The sequence below is a fragment of the Petromyzon marinus genome, chromosome 55 (genome assembly GCF_048934315.1).
Source record: "Petromyzon marinus isolate PM22_M1 ecotype Great Lakes invasive population chromosome 55, UKy_Petmar_22M1.pri1.0, whole genome shotgun sequence".
In the NCBI taxonomy this organism is placed as follows: domain Eukaryota; kingdom Metazoa; phylum Chordata; class Hyperoartia; order Petromyzontiformes; family Petromyzontidae; genus Petromyzon; species Petromyzon marinus.
The window spans coordinates 5,744,081-5,768,154 of NC_133721.1; the positions used below are offsets into that span (position 1 = coordinate 5,744,081).

At 50.9% G+C, this 24,074-nt stretch overlaps 1 protein-coding gene and 1 pseudogene across 1 annotated transcript; both read left to right on the forward strand.

Moving 5' to 3' along the window:
* Positions 1 to 1,585: 1,585 nt before the first annotated feature.
* LOC116954437 (olfactory receptor 2AT4-like) lies at positions 1,586 to 3,270 on the forward strand. The gene has a single exon (XM_032974944.2). It carries the CDS (start codon positions 1,857 to 1,859, stop codon positions 2,838 to 2,840), a length of 984 nt encoding a protein of 327 aa, XP_032830835.2. The 5' UTR covers positions 1,586 to 1,856; the 3' UTR covers positions 2,841 to 3,270.
* Positions 3,271 to 15,906: 12,636 nt separating this feature from the next.
* Positions 15,907 to 24,074, forward strand: LOC116954549 (olfactory receptor 2D2-like; annotated as a pseudogene).

Below are 24,074 nucleotides of genomic sequence, written 5' to 3' on the forward strand. Positions count from 1 at the left end.
CATTAACCCCCCCCTTCGCACAAGAGGGGCTCACAAGTGACGTCATCACATCTATCCCTCAATTTAACAAACGAAACAGGAGAATTTCTCCACAAATCTGTCTGTCGCCTCATGAAGCTAGTTGCAATTACTGATGAAACGTCGTACTCAGATTGTAAATGTTGTGGATTTGCTGTCCAACACACCGGTGTGCTGTAATAGTAACGAATTGCCATGTCAGTTTAACACGTAGGCTTTCCACCAGAAGAGCTACATGTTCTGTTTACGTGACAAACCTTACTAATTGGCTGTGTCGGGTGGTGGTGGGTTTAATGACACATTTATATCTACGTGATATAACCCCAAAAAACTATATTAAACCTGTTTTTTATGCTGGGAACAGACGTAGGCAGGAGACATATTGTCTGCGTGTTTACCTACATATATTTTAAAGAAGGTTCGTTCTTTTAAAATTCCCTGCAGAAATCACCGAGCGAGCAACCTTCCACTGCAGACTAAACTGCCAGCACCGCAACTTCCGCTGGGTCCACCCAAGCCACGTCGGAACGCGCCGGGGAACGAGCGCTCGGTGAACCAATTAAAACTGCAGTTTATATTTAAAAACACACACACGCATCTTTTTGGCCGCACGGGGAGTCGTTACATCCATGAAAACCGCCGAGATCAAGAAGGGGTAATTAAACATTGCTGCCCACACCCATCAGGTGACGTGACCACGTGGTGCTCTGCGGTGTATATAAATCTTCCCTCCGTCGGCACGCCGCAACTCCCGTCACTGTAAAGACACCTGGCGCCGAGTTTAGATTCCAACACATGCGGGGACCGGTCACCTTTATTTCTACCACTGTGAAGAGCCATTTGACAAACTCCGTAACCCGCAGGTACGAACGCTCCTAAAAATATAACAATACGGATTTACTTACAATGTCAGCATGCACGAGCGATACAGCATTGCCACACAGTGCTCAGTGCAATGGCACACACGTAGGCACGGTGGTACTTTGTTAATTTTAGCGGTGCTCACTACGGTGTACGAGCACTTTTGAGCCAAGTGGAGCATTTGCGTTTTTTTTTGTGAAATGAAAACCAACAAAGCGTTTGAATCTGAGAACCAGAAAAAATGTTAAATAAAAATAATAATCATCTTAATTGTTTTTTTCGCGAAAGCTTTCACAATTATCCTTTATGCCAAAAACAACCTAAGTAAACCCCCCATCTAATGCCGCTTCAACAGGCAGAGGCTATTCCTGGAAAGTGCCGACCAGAGAGAGACAGAGAGAGAAGTCCGCTTTATTCAGAGCGTATCACTGCCACTGCGTTCGCGTGCGACCGCTCGCTGTAACGACAGAAGCGTCGCGCCACTCAAAGTGGCACCGCGAAGCGGCGGTTTTCTGCTCGGATCGTCATCTTTAGGGTTGCCGAGCGCAGCCCAAAGCCCGACGTGCCAAGCGGCCAGCAAGAGATAATGCACGAATGAATGTGTACTGCGAGGTAAAACCAATTCTAGATTGTTTTTGTTACGTAAGACCAAAAAATTAGCAAAGGTTATTTTAAAGACTTTGGGGGGGGGGGGGTAAGAAACAATTATGGGGAGGAGGGAATTACAAAGCGGGAGCTGTTCGAGGTAAGAAAGAGAAGAGAAGGGAGGTGACCTGCAGTGTGGTTGTTGAACACAACAGCCAAAATGGTTGTATCTCATTTCAATGTATTATTTGCAGTAATTTTACAGAATTCATAAATGTTCAATTGAGACGCAACTGCCATACTAACCAAGACCTTGCATTGCGTGCCCGTAAATGTCACCCCCATGCAGGCCCTAGGAGATGACCGTATACCATTTGTAGGACTTGCGCGCGATGGAAGGCAACGACTCCTATGTCATCCTGGGGACATTGGAAGCTCCCCACAACGTCCGCCTGCTCGCATTCACCCTGTGCCTGATCGTGTTCGTTGCCTCACTGCTCGCCAACCTCCTGGTGCTGCTCTCGGTGGTCGTGCGCCCGCAGCTGCACAAGCCCGTGTACGCCTTCATGTGCAACCTCATGACGGCCGACATCATTGGCTGCACGGGCAGCTTGCCCCAGCAGCTCTACATCTTCCTGACGGGGGACACGCGCATCCCGCGCTCCTCCTGCATCGCGCAGATGTTTTCCATGAACCTGTTCGTCGGCCTCGAGTGTTTCGCCCTCGCCTCGATGTCCGTCGACCGCTACGTGGCCATCTGCCACCCACTTCGCTACCACGCCATCGTCACCGGCAAACGGACGCTGATGGCCATCGCTGCCATCTGGGGCTTCGTGGGGGCCGTGCTTGTGCCCCTTACCATTCTCGTCAACGCGCTGAAGCTGAGAGACGGCGACAGGCAGATACAAGGCGTGATATGTGATTACATGGGGTTCGTCCGGTTGTCGCAGGGCGACACGCAGCTCCAGGCGGTCTACAGCACGGCGATGGTCGTGGTGCTCTTCGTGGTGCCGCTGTTGCTGATCGCGTACACGTACGCGAGGGTCATTGTCGAGTGCGCGAGGACGCGGCGGAGCGATTTCAAGGCGAAAGCGGTGAACACCTTCCTCACGCACTTCTTCATGCTCGCCGTTTTCTTCGTCGCGACCTTCCTGTCTGTCCTCGTGTCGCGCTTGGTCAAGGACCTGCAGAGCGCCCAGGCGAGGAACATGCGCTACGCCGCCGGCTTCTCCACCTTCTTCATCCCCATGGCCAACGTCAGCATCTACGTGTTCAGAACGAAGGAGCTGAGGAGGGAGGTGACGCATTGCCTCCGTGCGATTATTCCGAGCGATTTTTGCGGAGCGAGGGCCCACAAGGTATCGGCAATCGTTTAGAGGGGTTCTGAACGCTCCTTCCTGAACGGTCCGTGCGATGGCACGCAGCGCAGAGCAACGTCGTAAGCGGGGTAAAATGTCGCTCACGTAGACGCGTCAGTCAAAGTGATGTTCTGCTCAAATGAGCTTTGAGGCAGTGCTAATCTCCTGTTTACACCACCTGCACCACCATCATCATTGACTTTAAACCTGGGCTTAACTTAAGCCCGAGGTTCAGGTCAACTTCCTTGAAAATTATTCTGATGTCCGGCACACCATATCCCATTGTGTCACACGGGAGCATCCAGTCTACCAGTGACACAGAACATATTGAGTGAGATATTAAACCCTGCTCATAACGAAGTAAAATGTATTGCGTCGTCGTTAATGTTTGTGGAACAGCTAATCAGCCTCTCTGCCTGATTATTTAAATAAAAGGAGCATTTTTTGGAAAAATAGAGAGTTTTTTTGTGTTTGTGTCCCACTTCCAATGGTAATTAAATATTTTCATTCGTGTACATTTGTACCGAATTAATGTGTACGTAGAATAATGTTTCATCATTGTATGTAAGTTGAACTTCTTTCGCACTGTACATAGCCAACCGTGCTAATCAGAGGCATCAGTTGTTATCCACTGCTGGATGATGGTCTCTTAATGCTGATGCCTTGAGGTGCCTGGGTGGCTGTGATCAGAGCGTGAAGCTAAGCAAAGTACCTCTGAAAGCCAAGGGTTAAGAATTCAGGCATCCGCTTGTGATTAAACGGGATTTTCAAGCGTAGCGGTCTCAGCCTGGTATACCAATGTCTACACGAGAAGTAGACTTCACATTCAATTTGGTTCCTGCACTGAATGTGGAAAAACATTCCAGCTCAGAAAATGACAAACGTAAATTTGAATGTCAAGTGACCAACAGTACTACTCTCAGTGGCAGAGTGGGTGGGAAAGTGACCTCCTGTGCATTTGTACAATTACATGCTCACCGCTGCTGATGTAGGCATGGGGCTTCCTCTGGCCGTGTTGAGCCTGGTGAACTGTTTTATCTGCTACAAATGTCTGGTCAGCATGCGTGATTTCGTGTTGTTGTTGTTTGAAATTCCAAATATTTTAACGTCAAAAAATGTTACATTGTATTCACGTTTCTTCACAAGTTTTCAGGTCCACGCAGGAATGATGAGTGATTTCCATTTTTTTCCATTAGTTCTACCGAAACAGAAATATATTGCTCTGTTCAATTTGCTGGAAGGCATGAGATGGATGAATGCCAATTCACACTGAAACCGGCTGCCAATCTAAGGTAGGACAAAGGGTGGCACATCTGAGTCGAGCCAACGCGGGGTCCTCGTGGCATGGTTGCTTTTCCACTGGCTATGTCCCATGCGGAGCTGGATACAATCCGAACACGCCCTCTGGTGCACGTTGAACAATACCATTTATAACGCACGCGATATTCTGCGGACTTCAATGACCGTAAGTCCGCGGGGCTCAGTGCCACTTGAAAGCCAGGCGAAAGAGGTGGGGCCTCCTGTCGATTGAATGATGCGAGGTACGTTCCAGTCAGAACGGGGGGCGACCGTGGAGAAACCACGCCTGGTAGGGAAGTTCCTGGTCCTTTTGGTATGGAGAGGAGATTGCGAATTACGTGCGGAGCGTGAGACCATGAGCTTGTTTATATTGTTGATTTGACATAAGGGGTGCCTAAGCCAGTTATAATATCACTCATCACTGTTACAGTGGCCAGAAATCAATATCTGGTCGCCGTGTTCTGAGCACATTGCGCTTATACTATCACTCGATCCACATGCATGCCTGTCAAACTCTTATCAGTGCCTACCTTATTACAGACCAATTCAGACCTTATTAGTCACCCCGTGCCCTTATAAATCTCAACGTTCATCCTTCAAAGTCCCATCGCAAGGGAGAAACACAAACAAACATAAAAAACACGCAATTTTGCCCGTATTTAAACGGCTGTCCGCCGTCTGAACCTGAAAATGCAATTTCCCTGCAGAAGAATACGAGGTAAACCGTACGGACTGACACGGTATGGGTATGCAAGAAGGTGTGGTGATTATGTTCGTGAAAAAATCGCGCGCGTGTCCGTGGCGCGCCCTCGAACGACGCCGCGCCTGGACTTACACGCCGCGCGTGGACACCGCCGATGTCGCGATTTGCCGAGGGCGTTCGGGCAGCACTTGGTAGGTCGTCGCCCCCCGTTTTCCTGTTCGCGATTTGTCTCAGGGAGGGAGGGTGGATTGGGGCGGTGACTTTAATCCCAGTGCCCTTCCAGCGGGGATGCGTAGAGGAGAGCGAATGGTCTCAACAGCTGAGAGGGAGCGGTTTAAGGAGGAGGAGGAGGTGGTCGAGCGCTTGCGTCTTGCGAGGCGGCGTGATCACGTTGCTGGGCGCTGTTGGTGGTTGTGGCAATAAACGGACGCCGTTGCGGCTCATGAACATCAACACCACCACCACCGCCCTCGTCTTCTTCCTGAGTGCGGTGGCGGGCGCGTGGGAGAGCGGAGGCGCGGGCGCGCTGCAAATTGGCCAAATAAATTGACGGGAGAGTTGAAGCAAAGAATACACCGCGGAAGAGTTACTCGTGAAGGGTGACAACGCGAGGTCACGCCGACGAACCCGCCGCCATCTCGGTCGCTGAAGATCAATGGGCCAGAAGCGCGAGACACAGTGGACACGCATTACACATACACACACATACACACGTGTACACACATGCACACGTGTACACACATACGCATATACACACACGTGTACACACACGTGTACACACAAACGTTTATCTGCATGGACGTATCTGCACTTAAGAGCTTAGAGAGTGTATGCATACATAACCAGGTGAACATAACAACAACACAGCCAAGAGGTGAATAGCCACCACACAATCGCCACTCGACTTGCACGGTTGGTAACCTACCCCTATAGCCACCACACAATCGCCACTCGACTTGCACGGCTGGTAACCTACCCCACAAGGCAAACCGCTGTCGATTTTCCACTCCTTTAATCAATCACAGAGGGATCGTGAGCCATTTGTTTGGGGGAACAAAAACATCGCCCGCGCTCCACACATTAATACTCAACCTGCCCGTGTAGTCATACACCTTGGGGGGCGGGGGGCATCGGCACCACCACCAAATTGGAAGGGCACCACCATCCCTCGCTTGTGCCCAGAAACAGCTGCACCTCCCCCGACCCTGCTCTGTCACTCCCCCGGGGCATCGCCTGTGAGCGACTCGCGCCAGGGGCCTCCTCGTGCCCGAGGTGGCCTCTGGGGCCGCGGCAGCAGCAGCAGCCGGAGCCGCTGGCCCTTTGAAGACGCCGACAGCGGAGACGGGGAGAGGGGCAAGCGAGAGAGAGAGAGAGTGACACACGGGGAGAGACGTAACGCAGGGAGAGAGAGATACGCACGGCTGGCTGTTGGGAGCACGAAGGGCCACCACCACCATCTCCGAAGAGAGAGATGATTGCGATGCAAGAGCGGAGAGGACTGCGCGAGGCGTTCCACCAGGTGCTGGCGGGAGGATCTGCCGATTGTGACATGCTCCGGAATGATTATAGGACGAGCATTGCCGCAACAGAGAAAAAAACCCAGCAGCTTGGATAACCACACCTCGTACCCAGGAGAGCGGTTGTTCATCTGCAAGTTTATGGACTGAGAGTCGCTGTTGTACAGAACTATACATCTTTTTTTTACATTTTATTTTATCAGGTAAGGCCCACTGAGCTATGTAGCTCTTTTTTTTTTAGAAGCGACCTGGCCACAAGTGATAGCTCAATGAAGTGGTTTATCATCACGTGGCAATTTATAGCAGGAGGGAAAAACCGGAGGACCCCACACGACCACAGAGAAAGAGACAAGCAAACTCCAAATATACAGCAGCAGGCGTCAGGGTCTGGATCGAACCCACGACCTCCTGTGTACCAGGCGAGGTAGTTAACATCTCCTAGCCACCGTGATGATTATGATGATGATAGACTTTTGACGTTTAAATAACTTTTATTGCCGCCAGTAGCAACAGCACTGGAGGCGATTCCGATACGAAATACACAGTCACCAGCAAACAAATAATCGCAGGTGTCAGGGTCGGGATCGAACCCACGACCTACTGCATACCAGGCGAGGTAGTTAACATCTCTTAGCCATTGTGGTGCCTAACTTGATTGAAGACCGGTCGACTTTTGGGCGGGGGGGGGGGGGGTGTGAGAGGGGTGGGGGGGGATGTTGCGTGTAGGTGGAAAATAAAGTGTGGTGCACAGGATCTGGCAATGGATCGGGAGCCAGTGGAATGGATTGGTGTTATTGGGAGTTGTGTGGTCTCGTTCACGCGTGTGGCTGACCGGGGGGGGGGGGGGGGGTGTGGGGGTTTCCCGCATGTCGATGCAGTAGCCATTTTTAACGGGACCAGAGTCATTGACCACAACAATTGATCGAGCGTAACTTTGTGCAAATGAATCGACTTAATGAACTAATTGTCTATCTACCTGCAATACGGAAGAGCGGTGTGTCTGCGACAGGGGCATACAGATGATGGATTGCGGGATGCATGCATTGACTCGCGTGTGTAATAAGGATCCTTGTGGGACCTTTATTGCCAGTATCAAAATATAGGAAAAGGTTTTATCCTTTCTGGCAATAAAACCGTTGTGTTGGGATGTCGGAACACCAAACAGAGGCCTTTGCAAGGAATCGTGTCTGCAGTAGCCACATATACTTGTTGTGAACATGCAAACAAACAAACATGCAATGGTAGTAAGTGTAGCTCACCCTGATCTCTCAATGTCCTGATAGTGGCATTATCTTTGTGCTGTTTGCCTTTTGGCGTCCTCTGGTCTAACACTGTTTGAGACTAGGCTCTAAAGAAAGCTGTCTCAGGTGTGGACCAATCAGTTTCAAATCCGTGGGAGCCGTATTTGCGGCAGGGGGGCTACAGCAACGAAGCCACCCGGCTTCCATCACAGTGCTTCCCCCACCACCCCCCACATGAACACACACGCACACCCCCCCCCCCCCTCCACATAGATCCCCGATGGGAGGTCACCAGATTTTCACCCAGTAGCCCCCTTATGGGACGAAGCTTCACGGTCGGAGAGGAGGCTAATCCGATTGGCCAAGAGCGGGAAATCCGAGGCTCCGGATTGGAAGAGAGGCCAGCGGGTTAGCAGCGCGTGGGTAGGGAGTAGGGAGAGGCCAGGCAAATTGGGTCTTAGACCGCCGGGAGATAGGTTAGACCTGCCCTGCTGACCCACACTGACACGGGTAGATTAACTTCATTAAGCGGAGAATAAATCGCCAGTAGACATTAAACCTTGTCGTGTTGTCTCTGCGAATACGGAGAGGGGTGCATGGTGTTGAGCCTGCGCGTTGTGGTGTCCAGTATTTTCGCACGAGCGTGTATTCTACCCGCGTGGGTGCTCTCGCCACTGCGCAGCTCGTGGTTAGCGTGTACGAGAGGGGCACAGCGGCGTATTCGCAAGGTGGTTCGTACAGCCATTTAAATCATGCCACGAGGGGCAGCAGCGAGGGGGGGAGAGTCGGAAAGCGGTGGGTCACAGGTGAGCGGGGAGACGGGGAGCAGCCTCCCCGACAATTTGGCGTCAGAAGTGGGACGAACCCCCACATCTCCACGGGAGAGAGACGCGGTACTCCACACGAAAATAAGGTATGTGTTTACAGGCACGGGGACCCCTTCATGGAAAGCGTTTGCCCGCAATATCATAGGGGCTAAAGAGCTTAATCGTTGGACAGACGCACAGGCGTTACGACAACTTACTATTAATCTTGACGAGCGGGCAGCTGATTTTGTGGAGGCGCTACCCGCAAACACCCAAACCCAGTTAGAAGAGTTGATGCACCAACTCGACCTACGCTTCGGCACGTGTAATGTGAGACAGGCAAAGACAGCCTTAGAGGCGCGCCGCCGCCAACCCGGCGAGGACTTTTGCGATTACGCCGAAGACGTGTGATCGCTAAAACGGATCGCCTGTCCATAGTTAGCGACAGAGATAATTGACGAGCTGGCCGCCGACAAAATCCTCCGGTATTTAGCCCGCACCACGTGGTGGCACCCCAAAGTGGGTAGTGCAAGCCTCCCCTTTAATACCCTCGTCGAGCGCGCACTTGAGTGCGAGGAGCTTACCAGTGAGCGCACGCAGCTTAGGGGGCTGGGATGAGAACGCGCCATCGCAAGCCTGCTCCCAGAGGAGGAGCGGCTCGCCAGTACGGTAAGGGGTCGGGCAAGGAAGCAACCGGGACCCCGCGAGACAACCCCGGGATGGGTAGGGGGTATACAGACAGGCATAAGGGATATAGCCGGCCAGGTGACCCAAGTAGGTGACAGGGTGACCCACGTACGTGAGGAAGCGAGCCGGAACATGACCAAACTACAGTCCACAGTGGGGACCATTCAGTCCGAAATGGGAGAACTGCGCTCCACGGTAGGGGGACTAACTGGACGAGTGTCCCGATTGGAGGCCGAGCTTGGACAGACACGTATCGGGGGAAGGAGAAGGGATGGACAGGGGGCCTCCTACGGGGCCGCCCCCCGGGCATGTTACCTGTGCGACCGCCGAGGGCACCTCATGAGGCACTGTCCTCAGGTCGCCCGCGCTAGACATGCGTCGGGGTTAAACTCCAACGCCCCCTAGAGAGTGGACCAACTAGGGGTGCAATCAACGCGGTCCCAAAACAGAAAGATGATAATAATGGTGAGCGAGTGACCTCCACACAGATTCCAGCAACAGCGCCTAAGAACGAGGTGACTCCTGGAAACTGGCTACGGGAGTTAGTGGCGGGAATCACGGGAGCAATGTCGCTGGTGGAGGGACAGGTAAACGGATGGCGTACCCGGATTTTACTGGACACGGGAGCGGTGGCCTCACTCGTGAGTGCCACACACTGCAACGTGCTCGGGGTTGACGTAGGCCATCTGCAGACCCCGGATCGTGCGCTGCACATGGCGAGTGGAGCCAGGATGGGGTTGCTGGGAAGAGTCTCCCTCGTAGTCCGTCTTGGACACCAGGTGTGCACCCAGAAATTCTATGTCTCGAGTGTGTTGTGCCATGAGTGTATATCAGGTACAGACCTCCTGGAGAAGCTGGGGATAAACCTGCACCCCTGCCAGCGATGCGCCACGGTGTAAGGCAGCGGGGAGGGGATTCTGTTCCTGGGACAAGAGCCGAATCACCCCCGCTTCACGCCCGTGGCCGCTACCCTGGTGTCGGCCGTCACGATCGGACCGCTCGCCAAGATGCTGGTGCCAGTGGCAACAACATCCACCGACCCCACACACCGACCATCGGGCGAGGTAATGCTAACTCCTCACCCGGAGTTTGCGGCACGGTACGGGGTTGTGGGATCAGCCACGCTGGTCAACACAGACGGGGGCCGACTGTTCATGCGGGTATTTAACCCACACAGTACCCCGGCAATGCTACGACGACACACCCCGGTAGCCACCATACACCCCCTGCACGCGCGCCACTCTAACAACTCAGTGTTTGCACTCTGGGCTGAGGAACCCGGTCGCCCCGAGGACAACCAGAACCTAGCCTGGCGAGTCGGCCCGACTCCCCGAGCCGAGGCCGTCTCCCTACTTGATGCATTACACGTACCCTGGGAAGATTTACCTAAGAGGGAGACCGATCAGCTGAGTGGGTTACTGCGGGAGTACGCCGACATGTTCAGTGAACACGACTCGGATGTGGGTCGGACAGACCTTGTGAAGCACCAAATTGACACCGGTGCCGCCCGACCCATTAAAATCCCGGCACACCGAGTGGGCGCACCTGAACAGGGTCAGATTAAAGAGGCAGCCGTGGATATGCTCCGCGATAACATAATCCAGCCCTCAGCGAGCCCCTGGTCTGCCCCGGTGGTACAAGTGACGAAAAAGGATGGGTCGACCCGATTCTGTGTTGATTACTGAAAGTTGAACGCAGTCACTCTCGGGGACGCCTTCCCCATCCCACGCATCAATGACACCTTTGACAGCCTCGCAGGAGCGTGGTATTTTTCCACCCTCAATCTGGCGTCCGGGTACTGGCAAGTGGAGATGGCGGAGGAGGATCGGCCAAAAACCGCATTTACCACCCCGATGGGACTGTTTGAGTTTCGGGTGCTTACGTTCGGACTCACTAACGCGCCCGCGACGTTCCAGCGGTTGATGGAGTTGGTGATGTGGGGCTTGCAGTAGGAACAGTGCCTAATTTACCTCGACGACATGATAGTGTTCAGTAGATCTCTGTCTGAGGACTGGTCCAGGCTGTGGGAGGTATTCCAGCGACTGCGAGCAGCCAATCTCAAGCTCAAACCGTTTAAGTGTTACATTGCGCAGCGCGAGGTGGGGTACCTCGGACACCGAGTCAGCGAGGCAGGGGTGCACACCGATCCGGAGAAGGTACGTGCCGTAGTGCATTGGCCACGGCCAAGGAACCTGACAGAGATCAGGTCATTCTTGGGGCTCGCCACCTATTATGCTCGATTTGTAAAGAGATTCAGCGAGATTGCATGCCCCCTGACACAACTCACATCCCCTAAGAACCCCTATCAGTGGACGGAGGCCTGCCAGACGGCCTTCACCACCCTCAAAGACCACCTCACCCACACCTCCACCCTGGCTTTCCCCGATTTCACCACTGATTTTATTTTGGACACCGACACCTGCAGCAGTGGGCTGGGTGCGGTGCTGTCACAGGTGCAGGGTGGGACGGAGCGGGTCATCACATACGCCAGTCGGACCCTGAGCGGGGCTGAGCTGAACTATTGCGTGACCCGTCAAGAACTGTATGCCGTGATCTTCGCGTGTAGACAGTTCCGGCCGTATTTGTACGGCAGGAAATGTCGGGTACGCACCGACCATTATGCCCTGCAGTTCCTCCTTACATTCAAGGAACCGCGGGGGCAGATGGCCCGATGGCTGGCACGGTTGCAGGAGTACAACCTGCAGATCGAGTACCGAGCAGGGCGGATGCACGCAAATGCAGGCGCCTTGTCGAGGCGGCCTGCGGTGTGCGCCGAGACGAGGGCGGAGGAAGCCTGCCCATGCTTCACGGGGGGACATTGCCGACAGGTGGTGGGCCCCCTGGAGCGCGCTGAAACTAAACCCCCTCCCCCGAGAGAGAGTGTGGTATGTGCTGCAGAGACCCCTGCGTAAAGGAGCAAGGGACCCGACGGACCACCACCACACTCACCGGGCGGATCCAAGGGGACGTCGGCTGTGCCTTCCCGGGCCTGGACGACGAGCAGCTGGCCCTAAGAGAGAAGAAGAGCGCCCTACCGGGACCCTGGAGTGGTTTATATACCTGGTTGTGCGTGCAGAATGGGGTGGTACGAGAGCTAACCAAAGCCGGCCAGCCAGGGTGCATCTGTGTTCCTGCCCAGGTGCGACCCCAGCTGCTGAGGCTGGTGCACGACCACCCGCTCGGGGGCCATGACAGGGAACGGCGCACTCGGTAGACCCTGTGTCGCCAGTATCTCTGGCCCAAATTAGCACAAGACGTGGCCACCTGGGTACAGGACTGCCGCGCGTGTCAGCAATGCAGGCCGAAACCGGCGCGATATCAGGTACCTCTGAGACTGTTCCGCGTCAGTCGAACGAACCAGCTGGTTGGGATCGACCTGCAAATGCCATTCCTGCGATCCCACCGGGGCAACCAATATATTCTCATAGCGGTATAGTACTTCACACGCTATCCTGTAGCGGTGGCCATCCCCAATAAGACGGCCCTCGTGGTCGCCCGAGCGTTCGTGGAGCACTACATACTAAAGCATGGGATTCCCGACCGGGTCATTACCGACCAAGGGAGTGAGTTCGAGGCTGAGCTGTTTCAGGTGCTGTGCTGCGAGTTCGGATTCCAGAAGGACCTAACCACAGCGCACCACCCCCAGGCAAACGGTATGGTGGAGCGGATGAACCAGACACTAGCCAGGAAGCTCAAACACATGGCGGCCGCAAATCAGCAGGACTGGGATGAACACCTCCCCTACGCCCTGTTTGCCTACACCACCACGGTACACACGTCTATGGGACAGACCCCATTCCTAATTATGTTTGGCCGTGAGTCTCGTCTACCCACGGATCTGCTGTTCAGTGTCCCCCCGCCGCAACGGGAAGAGGGGAGCCGCCCCGTGGAACACCTGATGGAGACTCTGCGAGGGGCCCGGGGCCAGGCCTACCCGCAAGGAGAGGCCACACACCAGCGGCAAGAGCAGGGCGCCCGACCCCGTATGGAGCCCCCCTTCTACTCGGCGGGCTCTAAGGTGTGGCTGCACACTCCTCACGTCGGGGCCGGACAGGTGGGGAAACTGACCACCTACTGGCAGGGGCCCTGGACCGTGGGACGGCAGATCTCCCCCTGGACGGTGCTGATTCAGGGAGGAGAGAGGGGCCGGGAGATGGTGGTCAACGTCCGCCAACTAAAACCATGGAGAGCAGCTCCAGCGGGGGGGAACCTCGCCATTCAAGTACTCCGAAATCCCGGGGTCCCCACACCCCTCATGCTCGGGGGCCTCGCACGGTTTATGGGCCCCATGTGGCCCCGGGCCCCGAGGGGCCACGTCCTGAGCTGGGGGGGGCGGGGACGATGTCCCCTAAATCCTGCGGCCTCCGAGTTTGTTCCCCAGCCTGCAGGTACCGAGGGACGAAGGGAGCCGTTGGAGTGGAGGAGGAGACCGCCGCCGGAACCCCAGGAGACGGAGCCACCACCCCCGAGGCCGGCCACAAGGGCTGGGCAAGTCCCGCGGACCCCGCGACGCTACCTCGTGGGGGCAATCCAGGCAAGGTGCTCCAGTCAACCCGGGATGAGGACTGGCACCTCGGGGGGCTATGTGGTGCCACAACAGCGAAGCCACTCCGTGGGATCCATACCTGCGGCGGGGGGCTACAGCAACGAAGCCACCCGGCTTCCATCACAGCGCTTCCCCCACCACCCCCCACATGAACACACACACCCCCCCCCACCCTACATAGAGCCCCGAGGGGAGGTCACCTGGCCAGCAGGTTTTCACCCAGAAGCCCCCTTATGGGACGAAGCTTCATGGTTTCCTGCGACCAGGGATTGAGTGACCTCCCCCAGAAAGGGTAAAATCTATTCTTATATAAGGATCCTTGTTTTTATTTTTTTACGTCAAGCATTAGTGAGGCCTAGTTAATAGTGCACGTGGCACAGCCTGAGTGAGGCCTAGCTGATCGTGCACCTGGCGCCGCCTGAGTGAGGCCTAGTAAATCATACATGTGGTACAGCCTGAGGCCTAGTTAATCGCGCACATGGCGCAGCCTGAGTGAGGCCTAGTAAATTGTGCACGTGACACTGCCTGAGTGAGGCCTAGCTTATCGTGCACCTGGTGCAGCCTGAGTGAGGCCTGGTTGTGCACATGACACTGCCTGGGTGAGGCCTGGCGGATCGTGCACCTAGCGCAGCCTGAGAGAGGCCTGGTTAATCATGCACCTGGTGCTGACTGAGTGAGGCCTGGTTGACAGTGCAGCTGGCGCAGCCTGAGTGAGGCCTAGTAAATCGTGCACCTGGCGCAGCCTGAGTGAGGCCTGGTTGATCGCGCCCATGGTATTGCCTGAGTGAGGCCTAGTTAATAGTGCGACGGACCACGAGCTATGTTCTTGCCAAGGCGGCATTGCCACGGACCCCAAGCTGTGTTCCTGCCAAGGCAACATTGCCACGGACCCCAAACTATGTTCCTGGAAAACTTCACGGAGATCGTCAAGACGGCCAAGGGTCGTGAATGAAGAGTCCCCTGTGTGGGCTTCAGTGGGGCCATCTGGTCGGGCAGCAGAGACACGAGAGACCAAGAAACGACATTCCAGTCGTAGGCTGAGCTCAAGGAGGTCTAGCTCGAGCACTATCCTGTGGCGGGGAAAGGAGGTGGTGCAAGCGGTTCTGCCGAGTCCACAACAGTAAAAAATCTGCTGTCTCTGTCTGGGGGGGGGGGGAGGGGGTGGGGCGCTGTTCAACCCTAGCACATGGGCGAGAAGCCATGCATGTGTGACGAGTGGGGCAAGACGTTTTCTCGCGCTCGGCCTACAAGTATATATGTTTTCTTTTCCGCTTGTGTGTTAATCTGTGTTTACCCCGGATATTTTAGAGATGGCGATTCTCCTGCTGTGTATCCTACTGCTGTCCCTCCCGGCCATATCTAGTGCCACACTCAACTCTACAAACAGCTACTCTTGTTACTTTGCGTCCGTACTTGTTGCTCGATTTGCCACTACACCTGCTAATGAAACAGCTCATAGAAACTTATACACTCCATCATTGTATCCTTTTAAACCCTATCTTTGTCCAATTACTTCACCAACAATCCTTCCAAACTTCATTCTGCTCTTAAAAATAACACCATCTGCGAGTTACTACTATTTGTCCAAGGTTCACCGCTCTTCATCCTTTCACAGAAAATACTTGTGCAAACTATTAATTCTACTTTTCTTATTTCTGGGTGGTATTGAGCTTCATCCTGGCCAAAATGAAAATAACTCGTATAATTCTATAGATTTTTCTGGCAGGAAAGGTTCTACATGTCAACATCAGAGGGCTTGTGATTAAATTAAGTCAACTAAAACTAGAAGTGGCAAATCTTGACCCGGACATTTTTTGCCTAACAGAAACATTTCTCACTCCTGCCGTCAATGACTTGCAGATTGCGATTGACAACTACAACCTTTTTCGGCTTGACCGATGATCTAAAGGAGGTGGAATTGCCATCTATGTTCGTAATACTATTGCATGTTGACTAGCTCACTCCGTGTTTAAAAAAATGTTGCTTTGAAGGTCTGGCTCTCAGAATAACTCTCCCAAATAATCAACAGATATTGGTAGTGTGCTGCTATCGACCGCCTAGTGGGAAGGATGTTGAAGTTGCATCTGCACTGAGAGAGCTTTTTGGGGGCATCCCTAAAGGTGAAATAGTTTTAGTGGGTGATCTAAATTGGAATTGGCTAAACCCGCCGGCCGTGGCCACAAATTTTGCAGATGAATTTAATCTGTTTCAATTAATAAATGTCCCCACAAGACCCAACCTAAAAAATCCGGGGCAGTCATCTCTGCTTGATGCCCTATTGATAAATGTCCCTCACAATTTCACACTGACTGGTGTTCTGGGTAATAACCTTGGTGATCATTCCTTCACTTTTGGGGTGAGATTAGCCAGACCCAAAGCCCCCCTAAATTGGTTGAGAAGCACTCTATGAGACACTTCAGCACTCAGGCATTTACTAATGATGTGCTTCACTCGGATATTGACAAGGTCTGTGATATCCCCAACCTGACTACGGCTTGGGAGACCTCCAGGTACACGTTTCTCCAAATTCTTAACAAACATGCTCCGTTGGTTAGATTTAAAACTAAAGGCATATGCCCACCATGGTCTGATCCTTTGATTACAAAGCTCATGAAAACTAGGGACAAGGCTTGGGCATGTGCTCAGAAAAGTAATTTGGTCAATGACTGGCTAGAATACAGGATTTTAAGGAATAGATGCGTCAAAAAAATACGGCATGCAAAAAATGCCTACTTTTCTTCCACTCTCCTAGAATCACATGGAAATGCCAGGAGTTTCTGGACAACAATCAAATGTATCGAAAAGGCATCCAAACAGACAATCTGCCCGTTGAGCTTAACTGAAATGGGGAATATTTTTCAGATCCCAAAAAATAGTTGACAATTTTAACCTTCATTTTTCTGAAGCTGGTAATCTTTTGATAATGTATTGGGAGTCACCCCTGCTCATGCAAATTCCTACACCCCTGTCCAAACATTAAACAAATTTAGTTTCCAGCCAATACATGAAAGTAATGTTCTGAAACAACTGTCCTACCTCAAAGGGTCCTCCTCTACCGGAGCAGATAGTATTCCCGTCTTTGCTCTACTAACTGTTGGTCACCTAATATACAAACATAAAGCCCATATTTTCAACCTGTCCATCAAAGAAGCATCAGTTCCTCAAGAATAGAAACATTGCTATGTCCATCCACTTCACAAAGGGGGCCCTAAAGTGGATCCAAATAACTACCGACCTATCTCAATTTTGTCCCCGTTGATGAAAATTTTCGAAAAATTATTGACCTACCAAATTAGCAGTTTCCTGTCCACCAACAATCTACTACATCTAAAATAATCTGGGTTCCGAGAAAAATACAGCACCACATCTGCTGCATTAGACTCTCTGAATCACATTTACAGTAGCCTTGATTATGAGCAGTACTGTGCCTGTCGTTTTCTAGACCTGTCCAAAGCTTTTGATACAGTAGACCACAACACCCTGCTTAGTAAACTAAGTTGCCTCGGTTTTTCCGAAATCGCAGTAAAATGGTTACAAAATTACCTCTTTTCTCGCACCCAAACTGTATTCACAGATGGTTGGAGGTCAAACAGTGTTAAGATAAGAAAAGGGGTTCCACAGGGTTCCATCCTCGGCCCCTATTGTTCTCTCTTTATGTCAATGACTTGGGCACTGACCTGGATCATTCCAGGGTAAATCTTTTTGCAGATGACACGATACTGATTACTGCTGGCCGCTCTCTGGATGACGTGATTGCTAAGCTACATGGTGATTAAACAAACTACAACATCAGCTAGTTGCTCTTAAACTAGTCCTGAATACCTCTAAAACCAAGGTGCTATGCTTCTCACCAGGACTAAAGCAGGAAGTTATTTTTCCCCAATTACATTCCTTAAACAATTATCAAATATAGCAAGTCAAGATCTATAAGTATCTTGAGTTCATCCTGGATTCAAAACTTAATTTTGAAGATCACATTGATTAAATTGGTAAAAAGACAAAAATTAAAATTGGTATTCTGTATCCACACAAGCACTGCTTCCCCCCAATGTTCCGTTTGGAATTGATCAAAGCTACCATACTGCCTCTACTTGACTACTGTGACATCGTGTATAAATCAGTCCCAAGTACTGTACTGAAGAAGCTTGATTCCATCTATCACTCGGCCTTAAGATTTACATTGAACTGCCCATATAGGACTCACCACTGTGATCTCTACATTGGGTCAAACTTAACATCTCTTAATGTTTGACGGCTTGTGCACCAGATCTTATTTATTCACGATGTACTTACAAAAAAATCCGCAAACTACCTGCTGGATCTCCGCTCTGTTTCAAAGAACAAATTTGACCTCAGGTCTTCGCTCATTTACCAGCTTCACATTCCCTATTGCCGTACAAAAACTGGAGGAAGGGCTTTTGCTATTGATGCCCCCAGGGTCTGGAATGCTATTGCCAATAAACTGCAACTTGAATCACTACCAATTAGATCTTCTCTCAAAACTGCTCTAGAGGAGTTGTACACCCCTAGCTGCCATTGCTATTCATTGGCGTAAAATAAAATAAAATGTTTTCGCTCCGGATGACGCTGCAAAGTATTATCTGTATTTTTATTTAGCGTGCTGATCTTAAAGGTGCATTGAAAAATTTGATACTCCGACTGATGCTTCTGTTGTTGTGGAGTAACTCATGTAGCCAGCTATGGCTCTAGGATTTGGTGTTACATGTTATTAATGTAGTTTATTATAAAATTTCGGTCACAGTCCCTATGATCACTGTTACGTTGCAATTATGGCTTTATTTTTTGGTGATTTCGAAAACTTTTTTGGTTTGGACATGTTTGTTTTGTTGTAGTACGGAGTTAGACTGATGGCCTTAATCTAAGTTTTCTTGTGGTTGTTGTTGTTGTTTGACTTGCATCCCACTGGGATTTTTTGCACTCAGCGTTGGTGTACGGTGATTTTTTCAGGAATATTTTGCTGTTTTTTTCCCATGGATTTTCTGTTTGCACAGTCACACAGTCATTTTAAGATGTTTTTCTTGTTCGTGTTTTTTGTTTGTTTGTTGTGGTTGCACCCGATTCAAGAGCCGAATGGCTCACAGGGCTATACCAAAATAAATAAATAATAAAGAAAGAAAGACGCGGCACAGCGAGCCGGGGGAGCGCGATGCTGCGCGAGCCCTCACCAGTGGTCACGCGTGGCCGTGATAGGGGGAGGGGCGTGAGATTTGTGGGGAGGGGCACGGGGTTATGGGGGGGGGGGGGAAGGGCGCAAGGTCAGGTATGCAAAGTTCAGGAGCATGGGAGCGTGGTTATGGAAAAGGTAGGGAGATGTGGGGTGCTGTGTTGCTGTGTGTGGTGCAGTGTTCGGGTGTGGGACTTTGTGCAGTATGTGCGTGAGAGCAGTGGAGTTGATCTGAGTGGGGGGTGAGTCTTGGTGAGTGTTAGTGGGGGTGGGCCTATATATGGGGGTGTACATGTCTGTGTGTGAGTATATGCAACAAGTTCAGTATGTGCGTGGGGCTGATAACCCCTTCACGTTCAACACTAACTTTTGCCAGTAATCACGGTGAGAACACCTATTTCAGCTTGTGCTGGAGTCCCTGGGGAGAAGAAACGTCTATGACGCCTCCTGGCAAAGCGTAGAATATCCGAACGCTCACTACAGAGGAGAGGCTTCCATTCCTCTGTCGGGAGCTGGACCGGTACCGCTTTTCACGTCCGATGGTCTAGTTCTGACTTAAGTCACCATGAGGGGTAGACAGTTCTCCAATCGGGGTCGGAAACTGCCATGCAACAGGGAGCGTCACTTATTTTGAACAAAAGAATGAAGGGGTTTGTGGGAACTTGGATGCGAGGTGTGGAAAGCTGTGAGCCCCAGGCTACTGTGGGCTCGCCTCCCCATCAACGGGAGGAGAGCGATGGTGGTGGCGCCCTACTCTCCCTTAGAAGATACATATCAGTGGAGATATGCAGGCCGGGGGAGCCGGGGGGGGGGCGACGGAGCTGGGAGGAGGGGGCGACGGAGCCGGGGGGGGGCGACGGGGCCACATCGTGCGCTGACTCACACATCATACACTCACTCAAGCTACGACTGACTCACTCATCATACGCTGACTCGCACATCATACACTCACTCACGCTGCTGCTGACTCACTCACACATCACACACTGAGAGTGTCGTGCTGCAAGTTATGGCTGCAGGTTTTGTCGTACGTGTTATGTATATCGTTTATTGTTAAATTTAAAATCACAGTTCCTATGATTACTGTTGTTACATTGTTTTTATAGCTTTATTTTGGTGATTCGAAAACATGGTTAATCTAAATTGTCTTATGGTTGTTGTTGGCTTGCACCACATTGTGATTTTTGCACACAGCGTTTTAATACGTTTTTTTTTTGTGTGGCATATTTGCTCGTTTATTCCAGGATGTTTCTGTTGCGCGTCGTCGTTTTGGGATGTTCTGTGTTCAAATTTATGTTTGTTGCGGTTGCACTCAACTTAAGAGCCGCATGGCTCATAGGGCTATACCTAATAAATGAAACTTGAAATGAAACTTGAAGTCAGATGCCTTCTATGACCTCATGTCCCAGGTACTGGCTAAAGTGGCCCTTTAGGAATGATTCATCCTCTTGGGTGACTTTCAATTCCCGAGTGGGTCATGATGTCGAATGTGGGCACACATCCTGAACACCAGTACCTACCATGGAGCGGATCTTCCTACTGACCGTCGGCATGTCATCTGTAAGATGCGCCTACCATACTTTTATTCTGGTAGCAATCATGCATCAATGACCCCACCCAAATCCACAATGCCGTCTAGCTGATGAAGATTGCAAGCAGGAATTTCACCAATGCTAGCAACTGGGGCTGGCAACGTCCCACCCTCCTCCAGCCATATAATAATTACTATTTAGTTAAAACCTTTTACACTTTAAACGGGGAGATTTTTAGCAAAACAAGTGTTCAAATATTGTATTCGTGAGTGTTAAAGCATGCAGTGCAATAGTGAGCGTTGGCTGTCCTAAATATTTCATTTTCAAGAGAAACCTGGCTGTTGAGATCAAATAGGAACAGGTATTATGTTCCCAATCTTTTTGTTGCTGTTCAATTCAGTATTTCACTGGCACACAATTGACACATTCTAGAAACATTTAATCACAGGTAAAACTAAAAATAATTTCCCGTTTGGTAATTATGTAATTCCCTCCGGAAATTGTTGGGTGGTAAACAACAACAACAAACACACGAACAAATAATAATAATCCGTCTTTATTATTCCCTACGAAAGTTTCTGCTTGGGTAAGAGGAATACTACTTCCACTGCAGCTCAACTGGTTCACAGCAGCATCAGCAGCGAGCTGTCCACGCAGTCTGCAACTATAGCCACCTTCGGGGATTCTTGGCACAGCTGTGTGAGCGATCCAATTAAACAGTAGGGTTTTTTATTATCAAGAAGCATTTGTAAATTAAAATAGGTATCTTAATATGGAACGGTTCATGAAAAAAAAATACCCCTGGCAAGCCATTAGTGGCCACGTGATTCGCAGAGGCATATATATACTGTATATAAATATGCTGCAAATACACGCGGTGGACATTCCTGTGTGAGAAACCCGGCTCTCAGGTAAGACTCTCGGTTCTCTGCACGTTGAACTTTTTCGCACCGTGCATATTCTTAACACTGCAGTTACAAGGCTTGATAATTATGAAGCGAAACCAAAATAATCATCAAGTGTCACTCCTGTCACGTGAATATAAATGGTATTTATACGCAATCGAATTGGCCACACAGATTTTTTTGGGGGTGAGTGCATCTTCAGAAGCATTTGTCCCACGTGAGTGAAACACCCTCCACAGGTTTCAACATCCGCTGTCTCACCAGTAGTCAGACACATTCCGTGAAGGGACAATATAGGAGGAAGGAAGGTGTTGTTATTGTTTTTCGAGCGGAGAGTTAGATAAGGCCAAATTTTGCTTGAGCAATGTCTTATTTTCAAAATTGCATTAAAAGGATGTAGTCATGCGATTGGGCATGGTGGGAACATTGCAAACTTGTTTCCGATTACGACGTTTAATTTATGACATCGCAAAAATGTGTCGGTTAGAAAGAAAAAACATCCTCGCAGGTATAAACGACGAGAGTGTGAAACAAACTAATGAGCGTAAAATTGTAGCAGTGGGTATTGACAAGACAACACACATCCAGCAAATGCTGCTTTAAATAAGGAGCTGTACGAGCAGAGGGGATGCTCTGAATCTTCGTCAACTCTTGTAGAGGCTGTACTTAATTGTGTTTGAAGTGCACTGGTGATGAGAATCAATTATTCAAGTGCAGTAACATAATTACGAAGCGTAATTGCGAGTGACTTTATTGTTACATTTTGGGAATCAAACTCAGTTCTGTAGAGAGTGGCTAACGTTCAACTATCGATGATGCCGTGGTGAGCCGACTCGGCAGGTGAAACAATGTTGGCACCACGGTGGCTAGGAGATGTTAACTACCTCGCCTGGTATACAGGAGGTCGTGGCTTTGATCCCGACCCTGACGCCTGTTGTATATTTGTAGTTCGCGTGTTCTCCCCGTGGTCGCCTGGATTATTCTCCAGCTCCTCCGGGTTTTTTTCCTTCCACATTTAGAATCAACATGCATTTCGGTATTTGGCTGCGATAAATTTCCACGTGACAAGACATTTCGTTGTGCCACCGTTTGTGACCAGGTCACTTCTGAAAAAGATCTACATAGCTCAGTGGGCCTTACCTGATACATTTAAAACATCGTTTCGTTTGTGTTTAATGGGGTAAGTTTCTATGGCCCCAGCACCTGTGTATCAATTGGTACTCCACGGGCTAGTTGATCAACAGGTCGCGATGGAGTGAAGTGTGTGGGTGCTCCCCAACCTCTCCCAAGACATGTGGCCAGTGTGGAAGAGTAGGCCAAATATCCTGTGGAGGGGTTCTCGACAGGTCCCTCTCTTGTCAGTGGAGGCTCGAGCAAGACATTGCAGGGCTGCACATTTACCACCTTGATACGCAAGTGTCACGGTGTAAGCTATTTCTGACCACGTTACCGATAATGAGTTGTGTAATTATAACTAATCGCCTGGGTATTGTGGGTTGCACGGCGGCCAGCCTGTTCGCTTAAGCTGGCTCTCACAAAGTCACCGAATTTCAGCAGCACTGTGATCCTCTCTGCATTACCCGCAGTGCCATCTGGTGTACTGTTGATGCTGGGTGATCTCGGTGGTAAGAGCAAAGCCAATATGTGTGCAGGTATCATTTGCAAAACATAAAGGTCACTCGGTGGAATATTAAGTTCCCAGTAATGCCTATATTACATTCTTGCACGTTTGATTGTTGTTGTTTTTTTTCTCTATTTTTTTCCAGGACATTAACAGAGTTAAACCATTTAATCTCAACATTCCTTGCGCCGTGCAGGGAAGAAGGAAACACACTCGCACACAAATGGAAAACAGCAGCTCTTTTTTCTATCTTGCAACATTTGAAGCCTCCCACGAAGTGATTCTGCTCATATTCAGCATGTGCCTGCCCCTGTACGTCATCACGGTTCTCGTCAACCTACTGGTGCTCGTGGTGGTAGCGACTTCCGCGGAGCTGCACAAGCCCATGTACATCTTCCTGTGCAACCTCGCCGTTGGCGACATCATCGGCAGCACGAGCGTCGTGCCCAAGCAGCTGCACATCTTCCTGACGCGTGACAAGCACATCTTGCGCGTCTTCTGTTTCGCGCAAATTTTCTGGGTCAATTGTTTCGTCTCCAATGAATTCTTCACGCTGGCCGCCATGTCCTTCGACCGCTACGTGGCCATCTGCTCCCCGCTGCACTATCACACCATTGTCACGACGAAGAGGTCTCTGCTCGCCTCGCTGCTCATATGGACGGTCAGCGTCGCCATCGAAATTGTCATCAACGTTCTCCTGAAACGTCTGGAGTTCAGCGAGGCCGATGAGCACGTGCAGGGGATGTTCTGCGATCACGCGGGGATACTCCGACTGGCGACTTCAAACACTGGCGTGAACGAGGCGTACGGCACGTGGGTCATTGCGTCGACTGTCGCGCTCCCACTCTGCGCCATAGCGTGCAGCTACTACAAAATCATTCAACAGTGCATCCGAATGAAGTCCAGTGATTTCAACAGGAAGACATTTTACACTTTGGTCACGCACTTCTCGGCTCTCGCCGCCTGCTTCTCGGCTGTGTTCATTTTCACGCTGGTGCCACGCATCGTGAAGGACTTCCAAAGCGACTTCGTGAGGAACCTGCGCTGCGTAGTTCAGGTTTCCATTTTTCTCGTGCCAATCGCCAATGTGCTGATTTACGTTTTCCGGACCAAGGAGTTGAGGAAAGCAACAACCAGACACTTTCACAAATTTGTTCCCAACGTCAATGCGCGTTTCGGATCTCACAAGGTCTGGACCGATGGGGAATGA

What these genes read in the sequence shown, in the direction of transcription:
- LOC116954437 (XM_032974944.2), top strand. Translation starts at nt 1,857, where the DNA reads ATGGAAGGCAACGACTCCTATGTCATCCTGGGGACATTGGAAGCTCCC.